This window comes from Pan paniscus, chromosome 4 (genome assembly GCF_029289425.2).
Source record: "Pan paniscus chromosome 4, NHGRI_mPanPan1-v2.0_pri, whole genome shotgun sequence".
NCBI classification, from domain to species: Eukaryota; Metazoa; Chordata; class Mammalia; order Primates; family Hominidae; genus Pan; species Pan paniscus.
The window spans coordinates 114,370,193-114,389,401 of record NC_073253.2 but is presented as its reverse complement, the minus strand read 5'-3'; the positions used below and the strand labels follow the sequence as shown (position 1 = coordinate 114,389,401).

Below are 19,209 nucleotides of genomic sequence, written 5' to 3'. Positions count from 1 at the left end.
TACCAGAGGTACAAGGAGGAGCTGGTACCATTCCTTCTGAAACTACTGCAATTGATAGAAAAAGGGAATCCTCCCTAACTCATCTTATGAGGCCAGCATCATCCTGATACCAAAGCCTGGCACAGACAAAACCAAAAAAGATAATTTTAGACCAATATCCCTGATGAACATTAATGCAAAAATCCTCAATAAAATACTGGCAAACCAAATCCAGCAGCACATCAAAAAGCTTATCCACCACGATGAGGTCGGCTTCATCCCTGGGATGCAAGGCTAGTTCAACATACGCAAATCAATAAATGTAATCTGTCACATAAACAGAACCAATGACAAAAACTACATGATTATCTCAATAGATGCAGAAAAGGCCTTTGACAAAATTCAACAGCCCTTCATGCTAAAAACTCTCAACAAATTAGGTATTGATGGGACGTATCTCAAAATAATTAGAGCTATTTACGACAAACCCACAGCCGATATCATACTGAATGGACAAAAACTGGAAGCATTCCCTTTGAAAACTGGCACAAGACAGGGATACCCTCTCTCACCACTCCTATTCAACACAGTGTTGGAAGTTCTGGCCAGGGCAATCAGGCAGGAGAAGGAAATAAAGGGTATTCAGATAGGAAAAGAGGAAGTCAAATTGTCCCTGTTTGCAGATGACATGATTGTATATTTAGAATATCCAATCATCTCAGCCCAAAATCTCCTTAAGCTGATAAGCAACTTCAGCAAAGTCTCAGGATATAAAATCAATGTGCAAAAATCACAAGCATTCTTATATACCAATAACAGACTAACAGCTAAATCATGAGTGAACTCCCATTCAGGATTGCTTCAAAGAGAATAAAATACCTAGGAATCCAACTTACAAAGGATGTGAAGGACCTCTTCAAGGAGAACTACAAACCACTGCTCAATGAAATAAGAGGCCAAACAAACGGAGGAACATTCTATGCTCATGGATAGGAAGAATCAATACTGTGAAAATGGCCATACTGCCCAAGGTAATTTATAGATTCCATGCCATCCCCATCAAGCTACCAATGACTTTCTTCACAGAATTGGAAAAAACTACTTTAAAGTTCATATGGAACCAAAAAAGAGCCCGCATCGCCAAGTCAATCCTAAGCCAAAAGAACAAAGCTGGAGGCATCACGCTACCTGACTTCAAACTATACTACAAGGCTACAGTAACCAAAACAGCATGGTACTGGCACCAAAACAGAGATATAGACCAATGGAACAGAACAGAGCCCTCAGAAATAATACCACACATCTACAACCATCTTATCTTTGACAAACCTGAGAAAAACAAGCAATGGGGAAAGGATTCCCTATTTAATAAATGGTGCTGAGAAAACTGGCTAGCCATATGTAGAAAGTTGAAACTGGATCCCTTCCTTATACCTTATACAAAAATTAATTCAGGATGGATTAAAGACTTAAATGTTAGACCTAAAACCATAAAATCCCTAGAAGAAAACCTAGACAATACCATTCAGGACATAGGCATGGGCAAGGCATGTCTAAAACACCAAAGGCAATGGCAACAAAAGACAAAATTGACAAATGGGATCTAATTAAACTAAAGAGCTTCTGCACAGCAAAGAAACTACCATCAGAGTGAACAGGCAACCTACAGAATGGGAGAAAATTTTTGCAATCTACTCATCTGACAAAGGGCTAATATCCAGACTCTACAAAGAACTCACACAAATTTACAAGCAAAAAACAAACAACCCCATCAAAAAGTGGGTGAAGCATATGAACAGACACTTCTCAAAAGAAGACATTTATGCAGCCAACAGACACATGAAAAAATGCTCATCGTCACTGGCCATCAGAGAAATGCAAATCAAAACCACAATGAGATACCACCTCACATCAGTTAGAATGGCGATCATTAAAAAGTCAGGAAACAACAGGTGCTGGAGAGGATGTGGAGAAACAGGAACACTTTTACACTGTTGGTGGGACTGTAAACTAGTTCAACCACTGTGGAAGACAGTGTGGCGATTCCTCGAGGATCTAGAACTAGAAATACCATTTGACCCAGTCATCCCATTACTGGGTATATACCCAAGGGAATATAAATCATGCTGCTATAAAGACACATGCACACGTATGTTTATTGCGGCACTATTCACAATAGCAAAGACTTGGAACCAACCCAAATGTCCATCAATGATAGACTGGATAAAGAAAATGTGGCACATATACACCATGGAATACTATGCAGCCATAAAAAAGGATGAGTTCATGTCCTCTGTGGGGACATGGATGAAGCTGGAAACCATCATTCTCAGCAAACTATCGCAAGGACAAAAAACCAAACACCACATGTTCTCTCTCATAGGTGGGAATTGAACAATGAGAACACTCGGACACAGGAAGGGGAACATCACGTACCGGGGCCTGTTGTGGGGTGGGGCAAGGGGAGAGGGACAGCATTAGGAGATATACCTAATGTAAATGACAAGTTAATGGGTGCAGCACACCAACATGGCACATGTATACATATGTAACAAACCTGCACGTTGTGCACATGTAACCTAGAACTTAAAGTATAATAAAAAAAAAAAATTACTAAAATAATAAGTCCTGGCTAGGTACAGTGGCTCATGCCTGTAATCTCAGCACTTTAGGAGGCCAAGGCAGGTGGAACTCTTGAGCCCAGGAGTTCGAGACCAGCCTAGAAACATGGTGAAACTGAGTACCTACTGAAAATACAAACAATTAGCTGGGCATGGTCATATGCACCTATAGTCCCAGCTACTTGGGAGCCTGAGATGCGAGAATCACCTGGCCTTGGGAAGCCAAGGTTGCAGTGAAGCATGTTTGTGCCACTGCACTCCAATGTGGGTAATGGGAGTGATTCCTCATCTCAAAAATAATAAGTACTTAAATCTTCAAATTCATAGGCAGACCCAGATATTCTAGATCTCTTAGTCTAATAGTACATATTTGACTACAGAGATAAGTTTCTTAATTCTCCCAGTAATAACTTTTACATATTTCTGCCCTCTTTATGGAATTGGCTCCAAAGATCAAGTACCAAACACAAAGATTTTAAGAATATACGATAATTATAAAATACTACTTTTAGAGGTTGGGCATGGTGGCTCATGCTGGTAATGTCCCAGCATTTTGGGAGGCCAAGGCAAGAAGATTGCTTGAGGCCAAGAGTTTGAGACCAGCCTGGGTAACACAGTGAGACTCCATGCCTATAAAAAATAAAAATTAAAAAAATACAAGACTATATCTGTAGTACTAACCTTTATTAAGTAACAGTTCAAATATCAATTTTTGAATAAACTAATAATGAACTTCAATGCCTTATCAAGATCCTAAATCACAAGTCAAGTCATGGCCTTAAAGGGCAAACAAACAGAAATCAGTGAGCTTGCTACAGTGAAAAATAGGCCTCTCCCTCTCCCTCTCCCTCCCCCTCCCCCTCCCTCTCCCTCTCCCCTTTCCACAGTCTCCCCTCTCCCTCTTTCCACGATCTCCCTCTGAGGCCGAGCCAAAGCTGGACTGTACTGCTGCCATCTCGGCTCACTGCAGCCTCCATGCCTGATTCTCCTGCCTCAGCCTGCCGAGTGCCTGAGATTGCAGGTGCGCGCCGCTACGCCTGACTGGTTTTCATATTTTTTTGGTGGAGACGGGGTTTCGCTGTGTTGGCCGGGCCGGTCTCCAGCTCCTAACCGCAAGTGATCCGCCAGCCTCGGCCTCCCGAGGTGCCGGGATTGCAGACGGAGTCTTGTTCACTCAGTGCTCAATGGTGCCCAGGCTGGAGTGCAGTGGCGTGATCTCCGCTTGCTACAACCTCCACCTTCCAGCCGCCTGCCTTGGCCTCCCAAAGTGCCGAGATTGCAGCCTCTGCCCGGCCGCCACCCCGTCTGGGAAATGAGGAGCGTCTCTGCCTGGCCGCCCATCGTCTGGGATGTGAGGAGCCCCTCTGCCTGGCTGCCCAGTCTGGAAAGTGAGGAGCGTCTCTGCCCGGCCGCCATCACATCTAGGATGTGAGGAGCGTCTCTGCCCGGCCGCCCATTGTCCGAGATGTGGGGAGCGCCTCTGCCCTGCCGCCCTGTCTGGGATGTGAGGAGCGCCTGTGCCCGGCCGCGACCCCGTCTGGGAGGGGAAGAGCGTCTCTGCCCGGCGGCCCCGTCTGAGAAGTGAGGAGACCCTCTGCCTGGCAACCGACCCGTCTGAGAAGTGAGGAGCCCCTCCGCCCGGCAGCCACCCCATCTGGGAAGTGAGGAGCATCTCCGCCCGGCAGCCACCCCGTCCGGGAGGGAGGTGGGGTGGTCAGCCCCCTGCCCGGCCAGCCGCCCCGTCCGGGAGGTGAGGGGCGCCTCTGCCCGGCCGCCCCTACTGGGAAGTGAGGAGCCCCTCTGCCCGGCCAGCCGCCCCCTCCGGGAGGGAGATGGGGGGGGTCAGCCCCCCGCCAGGCCAGCCGCGCCATCCGGCAGGGAGGTGGGGGCGTCAGCCCCCCGCCTGGCCAGCTGCCCCGTCCGGGAGGTGACGGGCGCCTCTGCCCGGCCACCCCTACTGGGAAGTGAGGAGCCCCTCTACACCACCCCCTCTGGGAGGTGTACCCAACAGCTCATTGAGAACGGGCCAGGATGACAATGGCGGTTTTGTGGAATAGAAAGGGGGGAAAGGTGGGGAAAAGATTGAGAAATCGGATGGTTGCCGTGTCTGTGTAGAAAGAAGTAGACATGGGAGACTTTTCATTTTGTTCTGTACTAAGAAAAATTCTTCTGCCTTGGGATCCTGTTGATCTGTGACCTTACCCCCAACCCTGTGCTCTCTGATACATGTGCTGTGTCCACTCAGGGTTAAATGGATTAAGGGCGGTGCAAGATGTGCTTCGTTAAACAGATGCCTGAAGGCAGCATGCTCGTTAAGAGTCATCACCACTCCCTAATCTCAAGTACCCAGGGACACAAACACAGCGGAAGGCCGCAGGGTCCTCTGCCTAGGAAAACCAGAGACCTTTGTTCACTTGTTGATCTGCTGACCTTCCCTCCACTATTGTCCTATGACCGTGCCAAACCCCCCTCTGCGAGAAACACCCAAGAATGATCAATAAAAAATAAAAAAAAATAAAAAATAAAAAAAGAAAAAAAGAAAAATAGGCTAAGACAGTCACCTCCAATATTTTACTTATTTGAAAACTAAAAGTATAACTTAGTTGTTATAAAATCAATCTATTCAATTTCAGAAACATGTTTTGAACAATGTTTCATTACCTGTAGCTGGGTTGATGCTGGCTGCAATATGAAAGTGGCAAAGTGCATTGGCATGCAGTGGAGTGTTCCTGTGAACATGATGAGGATCCTGCTGATGTGGTAGATATCCCGTATGTGCTACAAGTGCAAGTGATCTCCTCCGACCTCTACGAAAATGTCTCAGATTTACCTGTGTGAATAGAAACAAAACTAATACCTATATTGTCAAAAGTCATACACGTATAGGTTATATAATGATTGTCAGAAGTTACATATATCCTAGCTCAGAACATTTTACATGTTTTATATGTAAAAACGCCTTTTAACATTTTATATGTAAAAACACCTTTCAATATTTTGGTATAGCAAATTTGAATCCTGAAGAATAAAGTTATGACTTAAAGTACCTGGCTGTTCTCTTAATACTCACACAGTGTTTTGCAATTTTTATTAGGCTTATTTTCTTAAAATGTATTTCCTAAAATCAAATGTTAAAAATTTTTTTCCCAATACTATTGTTTGTGACTGATATCTCTACATACACTGTCTTTTGTCTATAGCTAACTCCTTGTGACCACATAGTATTAAATAATATTACCACTGCACATGGGACATTTCATAATTTACAAAGCATTTTCATAGAGATCATCCCATTTGATGCCATGAGGCAGGCAGTGCAAATATTGTTATTCCCATCTTTCATATGATAAAATGGTCTATATAGAACCCAAGATCATCTAGCTAAGAAGAGGCAGGGCAAAAGGTAGAACAAGTCTTCAGATTCCTGGTCAGTAACTTCTTTCAGCTATTACTACATGTAACCATTCTATTCGTTGTTGAATCAATACAGAATTTATTATATTCTGAGGCATCAGAATACTATTCAAATTAGAAAAATTGTTGCTGCATAATCATACAAAGCATTCAAAGATAAATTGTTTCAAAATCACTTCTGTTTTCAGGGCCGGGCATGGTGGCTCACGCCTGTGATCCCAGCACTTTGGGAGGCCAAGGCAGTCAGATCACTTGAGGCCAGGAGTTCGAGACCAACCTGTGTGGGAGGATTACTTGAGCCAACATGGCAAAACCCCATCTCCACTTTAAATACAAAAATTAGCCAGGAGTGGTGGCACACACCTGTAATCCCAGCTACTCAGGAGGCTGAGGAGGGAGAACTGCTTGAACCCAGGAAGCAGAGGTTGCAGTGAGCTGGTATTGCCCCACTACACTCCATCCTGGGTGACAGACAGAGACTCTGTCTCAAAAAACAACAACAAAACAACTCCCCCACCCAAAAAAAAAAAATCCACAAGAAATAAAATCACTTCGTTTTCAATATTAAGAAAATAATAGGCCGAGCGCCATGGCTTATGCCTGTAATCCCAGTCCTTTGGGAGGCCGAGGCAGGTAGATCACTTGAGGTCAAGAGTTCGAGACCAGCCCTGGCAAACACGGTAAAGCCCTCCCCCTATTAAAAATACAAAAATTAGCTGGGCGTGGTGATGCACACCTGTAATTCCAGCTACTCAGGAGTCTAAGGCCAGGAATACCGTGAGCCAAGATCATGCCACTGCACTCCAGCCTGGTTGACAGAGTGAGAATCTGTCTCAGAAAAAAAAAAAAAAAAAATTGGAAGAATCGGTATTACTATTCTACTATTGTTTCTCAGCCTTTAGGGTACAATCAAATGTATTACTATTCTACCTTTAGCGTGTCCAAAAATCAAAAATTGACTTTTACTTTCAATATTAATTTGTAAAGACCCCAAGTTCTGGGGGTGGGGTGGGTTTTCTAAAGATAAAATGGTAGAAGAACAGAATAGGATAAACTACTCAAGCTCTAAGAAAGAAAAAATAAGTTATTTTCAGAGTTAAATCTCTGCATTCTCAGATTTTACTTCATGTTACTTCAGCTAAGTCAAATGTAATCATCCTTTTATCATCATCAGTAAACCTAAGAGTAACTTCATAATTATAGGTAGTTTTGTGTTCCAGACAAAATCTAGATAAAAATATGTTTTTTGAACCAAATAGAACTGAAAATTTTCTAAGAATTATTTTCCTAGGATATAGATTTTTTTATAACATTACTGTGTTACCAAAAAGGCAATGTACCAAAGGTTTTAAAACTTGTAGTAAGTAATGTAACAAAAACACTCACTTCTAAAGCATTTTGAACTCGTTCTTTACTGGAAGCATTTCTCTTGAAGTTATTTGTTAAATTAATAGATTCAGTCCAGTGGCTGCAGTCACCTCCGTATAGCAAACAATCATTTGGTAAAAATGTCTCTACCCAAAGACGACACACATTATCTTTGCAGCAAGTCAACAGTACATTACATACAGAAGCCCTAAGGAATGAAAAGATTTTAGAAGCAAAAATACAAATTTCACATAGTATCACAGAAATTCTACAACGTTTCTGTAATTACTTAAATGTACCAACTAAGGTACCAATGAAGAAAATATCAATATGTACAGATTTCATCACAGCAAATGCTTGCCAACCTATTTCTTTTCTGCCTAGAATTCAGTAGTTCTTGTTTCAATAAGGTTGCCAAATGTTCTTTCTTTTTTTTAAGAGATGTGGTCTCACTATGTTGCCCAGGGTGCTCTCAAACTCCTGGATTCAAGCAATCCTCTGGCTCAAGTAATCCTCCCGCCTCATCCTGGGATTACAGGTGTGTGCCACCATCCCAGCACTCAATAAGATTCTTTTTACATCTAAAAAAACAAAGACTGAGATTAAGCCACAATCTCTCAGTTGACACACAAGAAATAACCACATCTTCTAATAAAATTTTCTGATTTATTGAGTGGATAGTTCTTTGAATTATATCATATGCTTCATTTCTACTTCCTATAAAGGCACCTGCACACTGTCACAAAAAGCTACAGTAACTACTGAGTACACTTATTCTGTCCTTACCTAACAGATGCCCAAAGCAGTGAAATGCAAGAATTGAATATTCATGATAAAGTACTAAACACTTCCCCCTCCTTAGTCATCCTTGACTTTCAGTTAATTTCCTTTTTGCCACCTCCTTAAAATAAAAGCAAAAATCAATTACATATATGTTAATAAGTCCCACAAGCAACAAGAGCTCAAAGGCTGAAACCCTATCAACAAGGACTACCTTCCATCAGGGAATTCAGTAAGTTTAGAAGAAAGAAAGAAAAAGTCACAATATTTTGTAGTAGTAACTTGTTCCAGCATACGTATCTGATTTTTAAAAACGGAACAATCAGCAGGTTTTATCAGTAACTCAGTGAGTTAAAGTAAATGAGAAATCAAAATATTGTCTAGTAGCCACTTTGTTAAACTTACCTAACTGACTAAAAAAGAAGTTGCAGAAGAGAAGGGAGAACAGCATAATTTGTATTGGTTGCTCTCTCCTTCTCCTTCCCTCCTCCATTCTTGCATCTCTCTCCCTCTGGCGCCCTCTCCTCTTTCTGTCTACTTCCTTGTTTTCTTCTCCCTTTCTACCTCCTCTCCGGGCTTCTCTCTCCCACCATTCTTTGCTTTCACAGCCTTTCCAGGCCACCTTCCCTTTCTACCTCTCTCCTTCTGTCCCCTACCTCTCCCTTCCTACCATCTTTTTCCTTTCCTTCCCCAACCCCTTGTTTCTCCTCCTTTCCCCATCCTCACACCCATCTCCCTCCATTTTTTCTCACTCTCTTTTCTCTATCCCTGTCCTGGCTATAGCTACACTATAGCTCAAAACATCTAGTCAGCAAAATTCATAGAACAGTGAAAAGGTAGGGAAAAAATGCCACATGGTGTGGCCAAGTTGAAAATGGCCATACAGTACAAAATGGGATTTCTGGCTGCGCACATGGCTCATGCTTGTAATTCCAGCACTTTGGGAGACTGAGGCAGGCAGATCGCCTGAGCTCAGGAGTTCAAGACAAGCCTGGGCAACATGGCAAAACCCCATCTCTACAAAAAATCCAAAAAGAAAAAAATATATTAGCCCAGCATGGTGGCACACACCTGTAGTCCCCGCTATTTGAGACGCTGAGGCGGGAGGATCACTTGAGCCCAGGAGGCAGACGTTGCAGTGAGCCATGACTGGGGCACTGCGCTCCAGTCTGGGTGATAAAGCAAGACCCTGTCTCAAAACTAAACAAAACAAAAACACATAAAAAACAAACAAAAATAGGGAATTTATACCTGTATTTAAGTAATAGGTCTCTATAACCTACTAAAATTCAGTATTACATTAACTCTTTCCAGAACTACAGAAAAAAAAAAGAAGATACTGAGGATATGTATGTGTGTGTACTGTGTGCTTTGGTGGTTAAACTTATAGCTGTTTCAAAGAAGAATAAGGTAGGGTATTAACCTACTCTCTCTTTTCCTCAGATATGCTGGGTGTAGTCAAATAAACATACAAGAACTCATGATATATCCTCTTAATAAAGCTATTTTTTAAAAGAAGAAAACCAGGGAAGACATACTAGAAGGTACAAGACGACAGAGTATTTATGTAAAAATATAAACAAACAACAATCTGGAGAAAACAGATGACAGAATTAGACACAAAACACAAAGAAAAAGAAAATATGTACAACTCTGTGACTTAAAGACATCTGATATGGAGTAAACTATCCCAGCTTAAACTCCTTTAATACGGCTCTTATCCTAAGCATCAAACATAGTTGAGCCACAGCCAGAGATGTGCAGGCCAGAGACGATTTAATATTACTCTAATCTTCATAGGCTCAGAAGTCCTGTAACTATGGACTCTCAAAAGTGAGAGAAGCAATCAAAGTAACAAAGATGATGTTCCCTTAATATGTGGGGGGAAATGACCAATCCACTGACCTAGGCATATATTTGCTTGTTTTACGCCAGGAAAATCCATTTACTGCTCGAGGATGGGCCAGATACACAAAAGAAAAGTCAATTTCTCCTTGGGATTGTTTTTCTGAACTTCCATCTGGAGAAGTAACAGCTGTCCGCCAGTTTTCTACATTATACCATACCTTCAAAAGACAGTCATCCTAAGGAAAAAAAAAACAAAACAGAAAATCATGGAGATCAGAATTAAAGATTAAATCAAATAGCAAAAGTAAGAATTTTCTCCCCAATGGCAAGAACTTGGGGATGGGAAGAGACGTTGAGCACAGAGGAATTAAGAAAATTCTGATTCTGGCACTTTTCTATTAGCATTGCCTAACTGTGCTTTAAAAACTGAAGTGTGTGAATGTGTGTATTCTGTGTTCAAGAAAAATGCTTACTAATTACTAGAGTATGGGGAATGGAGTCATTCAGGAAACACTGAAAGATAAAATTAAGGACGTCTTTTCCAGTAAGCCAAATATTAAATAAGTAATCAACACCACTAGCAGACTTATGAAGACTGCTAATTATTGAAAAAAAGAGATACTTTTCATGAATTTTCATGTGACTTTTCAAAGAAAATGTTGATGGTGAAAAAAATGAGTTAATATATAAATACTATATAAAATATTCTTTGTACAATCAAATTTATAGTCATAATTGGGGAAATAAAGGAAAAGCAAAGGGGACTAGAATGTACCAGGTACTGCTTTTAAGCTATAACTGAGTTCCCACCTGTAAAGTCAATCAGAATAAACAGCTCAACTTCTCTCCTAAAAAACAAAAACCTTACTGTGGTTTTAGAGTATCTTACACTCTTAGTTTGCAGAATGCTTTGAGCCATGAGAACAATAATTTGACTTATTAGCAGCTCATGAAATGCTCTATGAACCAATGAATAAAAATAACTTCAAAGAAATACATTGCTTTAAAATAGACAGGTAATAAAGTATGCACACTAAAGAAATGGTTACTAGTATCTTTCTAGAAAGCCTATGAAGTCTTATATATTAAAAACAGCCTAATACACATCAGCTAAAAGGTAATATAAATCGAAGCTATGCTTTATTGATTGTATACTACATGAAAGGCACTGTGCCGCTCACTCTATACTGCATATATTGTCTAAATTAATCCTACGATTAATGACCTATGAGGTAGGTGTTTTTATCCTCATATTACACATGAGAAAAGAAAGGCTCAATAAGATTAACTTGCCCAAGGTGATAAAGCTGGTAAATGGCAGATTTATATCCAGATCTGCCCCTAAGTCTATGTAATTTCAATTATATCACACAGTCTTTTAACACCACAATAATGGAGTCAATTTTTGCTATTTCAAATTTTTAATGGCCGGGCATGGTGACTCACGCCTATAATCTCAGCACTTTGGGAGGCCGAGGTGGGCGGATCACGAGGTCAGGAGTTCAAGACCAGCCTGGCCAAGATGGTGAAATCCCGTCTCTATTAAAAAATACAAAAATTAGACGGACATAGTGGTGTGTGGCTATAGTCCCAGCTACTTGAGAGGCTGAGGCAGGAGAATCGCTTGAACCTGGGAGGCAGAGGCTGCAGTGAGCCAAGATCGTGCCACTGCACTCCAGTCTGGATGATAGAGTGAGTCTCCACCTCAAAACAAACAAACAAAAAAACAAATTTTTAATGGAAACTATTATTTTCAAGTTAAATAAATAAAAGAATGAAGCCAGTTGATGTTTTTAAAGTTTCAAAGTAAACTATAAACACATAATTTGGCAATAGCATTTTCAAAATTTACCTTCCCAGCAGTGGCAAAAAATTCTCCATCTGGTGAAAATTTCATTAAATGAACTTGGGAAGCAGTTCTGTAAATTAAACAGATAAGGAATAATTTGCAATGAAAACTAAAAAGAAAAAGTTCAATATTCTCAAAATTATAAATCAGCAATTGGTTCAAAAGACAGAAAATGTTATAAGTTTCACACTCACATCTTTGTGTACCTGAAAAATGAACTAGTTAGTAAGATAAATTTTAAATATAAAAACATACACCCATAGACTCATGGAAGGAATGGCTTGTCAAAATCTTTAAAGCCTAAAACAAAAGTTGTAACTTTCATTCCCTTAGAATGAGAGAGAATGGTTTCATTTTTTAAATCTGAAAATCTAGTTTCCAGAACCATGGATCCCTATATGCCAACATACATTTTCATGGATAATATATAATAAGTTTGCCTTAGGGTAATACTTACCTAATTAAAGATTATGTGTGGGTTAACAGGGGACTTGCAACAATTAGGGATTCAGCCTACCAGCTTCACCTATATACTTGGTAGATACTTGCCTTTTCTTCTGAAAGGAACTTTGGTTCATTTCTCTTCATTGCCTTCCCTTACAGCTACTCATATATACTGATCTCAAGACACTCACCACTATCACTGCTTTCCTTTTCTTTGCCCAAATTCATGATTAGATAGGTCAATTCTAAATTTATTTATAAAGATATCCAAAGAGGAATTCTGTCACATTTCATTTCAGATACAAATAACTTTTTTTTCTGATTTTAAGCATAATACATTACAGAAAAGTTGATACAGGTAGATAAAAACCAAATGAAATCATTTACATTTTTCATCAGTACCACCACATCCTTTCCTTGGACAAAGCCAATGTTAACATTTTAATACATAAACTTCCAAATCCTTCTCTCCACTCTCTCTACTTTCTGCAGGAAAAGGTGGGAGAAGTAGGGCTAGAAACTGAAGTCACACTTATCACCCACTAAAAAAATATGTCATGGGCTGGGCACAGTGGCTCACGCCTGTAATCCCAGCACTTTGGGAGCCTGAAGTGGGCAGACCACAAGGTCAGGAGTTCGAGACCAGCCTGGCCAACATGATGAAACCCCATCTCTACTAAAAATACAAAAAATTAGCCAGGCGTGGTGGCACGCCCCTGTAATCCCAGCTACTTGGAAGGCTGAGGCAGAAGAATTGCTTGAACCCAGGAGGTAGAGGTTGCAGTGAGCCAAGATCACACCACTATACTCAGCCTGGGTGACAGAGCAAGACTCCATCTCGAACAACAACAACAACAAAAATATGTCATGAACATCTTTGCATATAGATGCAAAAGATGTGTATATGTGTGCAGGTGTACAGATCTACATTATTACTTTACTGGCTTATATTCCACTGTATATGTTTACATATATATACATACAATGATTTCAAATAATTTTTCACTGCTGTTTTCTAATTTTTGCTGCAACAACAACAACAAAAAAGAGAAGTGAACATGCCTGCACACACATTTTTAGAACATCTGGTTAATCCTAAGGATATCCTTAAGACAAAATACTATTATTATTTTTTTCTTTTTTTTACTGAGATGGAGTCTCACTCTATTGCCCAGGCTGGAGTGCAGTGGTGTGATCTCAGCTCATTGTAACCTCCGCCACCGGGTTCAAGCTATTCTCATGCCTCAGCCTCCCAAGTAGCTGGGATTACAGGCATGCACCACCACGCCTGGCTAATTTTTGTATTTTTAGTAGAGACGGGGTTTCGCCGTGGTGGCCAGGCTGGTCTTGAATTGCCGACCTCAGGTGATCCACCCACCTCGGCCTCCCAAAGTGTTCAGATTACAGGCGTGAGCCACCGAATCCAGCCTACAGCTCTTTCTAAAGAATTATTTATGCAAAATTCTGTTCCCTTTCTACATGTTAACCCATTACCTATCTGAGGGGTGCAAAATACATGGAACGAGCTCCTTTGAAATCTCCTCTGTAAATTCTACATATGGGACGTCTGCCTTACTTTGGTATGTGATATTTATGCTATCACCACTTCATATAAACCTAGTCAGTTTCACTTAAATCCTGTTACACCAGTTTACTGGTTTATTTTCTATCTACCCCTATCTGTTCATTGCAATATTCTAAGCATCTTTAAAGCTGACTGCAACCATTCAACAAATATTTGTTGAATGAAGGAATGAAACCTGGAAATCTTATTTAAAGGATATGAAAAAAATTAAGCCTGTTGAATCATACTTCCAAAATGTGCTCTAGAAAGATATTATCAGGCCGAGCACGGTGGCTCATGCCTGTAATCCCAGCACTTTGGGAGGCTGAGGCAGGCAGATCACGAGGTCAGGAGATTGAGACCATCATGGCTAACATGGTGAAACCCCGTTTCCACTAAAAACACAAAAAATTAGCCGGGCGTGGTGGTAGAGCGCCTGTAGTCCCAACTACTTGGGAGGCCGAGGCAGGAGAATGGTATGAACCCGGGAGGCGGAGCTTGCAGTGAGCCGAGATCACACCACTGCATTCCAGGCTGGGCGACAGAGCGAGACTTCGTCTCAAAAAAAAAAAAAATAAAGATAATATCAACTGTACTCCCTTATTGACAGTATACAAGAGCACCTATTTCTCTAAACACTATTAGATAAGATTCATCCTTTTTCTGAACATTTCACATTCTTGATTTCAAGTGAGATCACCTCTTATTGCACTTATTTTTAATATGTGCTATACCTTGTTAAAATTTTCTCTCCATTGCCCAATGTTGCTTACTATTGTTATACCTGTTCTTTTCTAACTAATTTAAGGCCTACTTTTAAAAACGCATTTGCCCAAAACTGCACATATTTCTCCTCATGTTTGTGTTTCTTCCCTTATGGACAATTTGCTTTATAGAAATGTTTTATTGATACGGTTAGAACTATTAATTTTTCCTATCCTATCCATTTCCAGTTTGGGTGTCATTCTTAGTCTTTCCCTAACTCTAAAGCAGCATTTCTTGTCGAACAGCAATATAACATAAATGACAAATGTTAGCCAAATATGTAATTTTAAATTTCCTATCAGCCACATTTTTAAAAAAAGTTAAAACACGCAAAATTAATATTTTTTATTTAACCTAATATATAAAAACATCATTTCAACATTTTTTTTAAACGTTAGAGATATTTTACACTATTTTTAATACTAAATTTTTGAAGTCCAGCACATCTCAATTTGGACTAGTTGCATTTCAAGTGCTCAATAATAACATGTAATTAGTGGCTACCATACTGGACAATGTAGCTCTAAAATATAAAATTTCACCTGTATTTTCCTCTAATATTTTTGTTTCATTTTATAGAAATTTTTTCCATCTCACATTTGTTTTGGTATCAGGTATGAAAGACTCTAATTTAATTTCCCGTCTACAGAGCTAGCTAGTTTTCCCTGCTATAAAAGACTATCTTAAGGCTGAGCACAGTGGCTCACACCTGTAATGCCAGCACTTTGGGAGGCTGAGGCGGGCAGATCACCTGAGGTCAGGAGTTCAAGACCAGCCTGGCCAACATGGTGAAACCCCGTCTCTACTAAAAATACAAAAATTAGCCAGATGTGGTGGCGCGTGCCTATAATCCCAGTGCCTCAGGAGGCTGAGGCAGGAGAATTGCTTGAACCAGGGAGGTGGAGGTTGCAGTAAGCCTCACATCATTGCACTCCAGAGTCTAATCCTGGATCCTAATCTGTCTGTTCCTACATCAATAACAAAATGCTTGATCATCTGTGGCATTAGAATTCATTGTACTATACTGTATATCTTTATTCTTCTTTTCTTTCAGAATTTCTCTGACTTTCCCATATTTGTCCTTTTAAGTAGAGTTTAGAACTATGCTTAATAGAAATTCCACTCAGATTCTGGCAGGGATTATGTTCAATATATAGATTATGTGGGAAAAATAGATTTCTTCACAATAGGAAGTCTTCCATTCAAAAGCATGAAAGTCATCTATCTTTTCATATAATTTGGCAAGTTTGTATTTAATGGTCTTCATGTAAGCCTTACACATTTGTTTCTTCCTATTTTATTTGACATTTTTAAAAAATGTATTTGTAGAACACGGGAAATAGAGAATTATCTGTGTATAAGAAAAAGCATATCATAGACTAAAAATCAATACTTTTTATGTCAGTGTGGTTTTACACAACTAAAATACATTTATAATAAAACCACATAGAACAACTGGTTTATCAGTTTACTCCCCTGATTAATTGCTTACTTGCAATGCCAAATGCATTTCCAATCTCCAAAGTTAAGATCTGTTTTATTTAAATTTTCATCTTCAGTTGGCTTCTCCAAGTTAGTATTGGACCAGAGTTGCAAATAGCTGGAACCAGTTAAAAGACGACTGCCTAAAAAAAAATTATTCATCATTTATTATTTAGGTATTTAATAGTGACTTAATTTACATGCTCAAGAATTTCATATAAAACAACTTCTAAAAAAAAGTCAAATATCAAAAAAAATTTTGAAGAACGGAGGAGAAGGCTGTATTTTAATTTCATTAAAATAGCTTGAGATAGAAAGGAAGAAATCTTATAATCTCTCATTTAACAAGTATTTAATGAGCATCTTCTTTGTCCCAGGCACTGTGCTAGACATTGGAAATACAATGACAAACAAAACATTGTCGTTTTTCATGAGTTCATATTTCAGCAGAAAGACATGGAAATATGATACCATGTAGAAGTGTTACATACATGACAGAAATGCATGCAAAGCTTTATGGAAGCCCACAGGAAGGAGACATTAATGTGTACCTGTAGTAAAAGTGCCAGGAAAAGTGAGGAAATGCAAACTGGTCCTTAATGGATGAATAAGCAGAAGAGACAGGCATTTCAGAAAGGAAACCTAACATGAACAAAGGCATGAAGACATATAAATTCATGTATTTTCCCAAGAATGCCTCTTAATCTGGTATAGGTTAACGAATAACGTACATAGAAAGGCTAGAAAAAAAATTACTATGGAAAAAATGCCAAGGTGAGACTGTGAAGAGTTTTTCAAGTTCACAGCGTTTGGACTTTGTTATAGGTAGTTGGGAGTAAAAGATTTTCAAGTGGCAGTGGGGGATTGTGGGGGAGTTGTTACAAAATTGGATCTGTATTTCAGAACAAGAGGGCTTAACTGGAAGAGGGGCAGTCAACAGATGGAGAGGCCTGTGAGTCTCCCTCTACTGAGATAACATAAAAAAATCACACATACAATATGTGCATTTTTTCCAGAAAGATAATATGTAACTTACATCGAAATTTCAAAGACTCTAGTATACAAAGAAGGTTAAAAATACTTTTTAGAAAACAACTCCAGAGACAGACAACATCAGGGAAACCATAAGTGTGTGGTTAACCAACTATTAAACTATTAAACCTGGTTAATTAACTATAGAAATTCAGATGGTAGGCCAGGCACGGTGGCTCACACCTGTAATCCCAGCACTTTGGGAGGCCAAGGCGGGTGGATCACCTGAGGTCGGGAGTCCAAGATTAACCTGACCAACATGGAGAAACCCATCTCTACTAAAAATACAAAATTAGCCGGGCATGGTGGAGCATGCCTGTAAACCCAGCTACTCAAGAGGCTGAGGCAGGAGAATCACTTGAACCCAGGAGGCAGAGGTTGCAGTGAGTTGAGATCACACCATTGCACTCCAGCCTGAGCAACAAGAGCGAAACACCACCTCAAAAAAAAAAGAAAAAAAAATTCAGATGGTAAATAATGAGGATCTCAACCAAATATTTAAAAAGCAAGCATTTGAAAGCCGTTTCAAAAAATATTGTCAAGGCTGGGTGCAGTGGCTCACACCTGTAATCCCACCACTTTGGGAGGCCAAGGTGGGAGGACTGCTTGAGCCCAGGAGTTCAAGACCTGTCTGGGCAACATAGTGAAACCCTGCCTCCACAGAAAAAAATTACAAAAATTAGTTAGACACGCACTTGTAGTACCAGACACTAGGGAGGCTGAGGTGAAAGGATCACTCAAGCCTGGGGAGTCAAGGCTGCAGTGAGCTATGATTGTGCTACTGCAGTCTAGCCTGGGCAACAGAGCAAGACCCTGTCTCAAGAAAAAATGAAAAAAAGAATTGTCAAGATTTGACACCAAATAAATACAGAGAAAAAACAAGAGGGTTAAAGGACAGATTCCAACTCTATGACTTGGGAATTAAGTAGAAGGCCGTGCTATCATCCATACAAAAGACAAGCAATTTTGGCAAAAAAGCTGACAATAAAGATGGCATTCACCTTGGCAATTTAAGACTATAGATTTGTGTATTTCTAGAACAATCACTTTTTAAAATTTTTTGAAGAGACAGGGTCTTGCTATGTTGCCCAGGCTGGTCTCAAACTCCTGGGCTCAAGCGATCCTCCCAACTCAGCCTCCCAAACTGCTGGGATTACAGGTATGGGCCAGCATGCTTCGCCCTTGTTTTCTTGTTTCAAAAGGAAAGTGGATCTCTGGCATAGACTTTAGATCAGAAATCCCTGTGTCTAAATCCCAAGTAAGATGCTTAATTAGCCATGTGAATTTGATCTAGTTGGGTAATTTCTGAAATTCAATGTTCTCATCTATAAAATCTGAGGTTTAAATACAGTTGTTGTAAGAATTAGCTATATAATATGCACAAAGTCTCTAGCACAGGCCAGGCACTAAGCAGAAGCTCAATAAATAGTAGAGCAACTAGACAGAAGGTTTCATAGACAGGGGGCAAAAAAAAGCACAAGAAGTAATGAAACATTCCATTTAAATATGTTGATTATTCCACTTTTGAACTTACCAACAGATACAACTTTTCTTTTGCTTAATATAAACTGAAGATAACATTAAGATATCCCATAAAAGATTAAGAATTTAATACAGAATACAAACTTAATCCCAGGTATGGAATGAAACAAAAGTAGGTAAGATATAATATGGTATACTGATTTCAAACTCTAAGAATTAGATATTACAGATATTAAATTACAGATATTAAAGCAGGATATTATGGATAGTAAAGCAGGAAAAAAGCATAAAAAGTCTAAAACAGAAAATCTTATGAATTAGGCAACATAAAATAGTAAATTTGGACACAAAAGAAAGGCATTGTAATCAGTTTACCAATAGTTTTATATCTCTCTCTCTGATGACTTCTATGTCTCAAAGATAACTTTTCTTTTTTTTTTTTCTGAGACAAGTTCTTGCTCTGTCACCCAGGCTAGAAAGCAGTAGCACAATCATGGCTCACTGCAGCCTCAACCTCCTGGGCTCAAACAAGCCTCCCACCTCAGCCTCCTGAATAGCTGAGACCTCAGGTGCCAGCCACC

The 19,209-nt window shown here is 39.8% G+C and overlaps 1 protein-coding gene across 7 annotated transcripts in view; it reads right to left on the bottom strand.

Annotated features, from left to right (window-relative positions):
* DMXL1 (Dmx like 1) overlaps positions 1–19,209 on the bottom strand; it is a 191,335-nt gene that overhangs the window by 136,176 nt on the left and 35,950 nt on the right. For all 7 annotated transcript variants that reach the window (XM_063604600.1, XM_034960380.3, XM_063604601.1 and 4 more), the window contains 5 exons: positions 16,125–16,257; positions 11,863–11,929; positions 10,068–10,246; positions 7,401–7,590; positions 5,262–5,430 (listed from right to left, as the gene is read on the bottom strand). In XM_063604600.1, the coding sequence (XP_063460670.1) occupies positions 5,262–5,430; positions 7,401–7,590; positions 10,068–10,246; positions 11,863–11,929; positions 16,125–16,257 (738 nt within the window). The remainder of the gene's footprint in view (positions 1–5,261; positions 5,431–7,400; positions 7,591–10,067; positions 10,247–11,862; positions 11,930–16,124; positions 16,258–19,209) is intronic.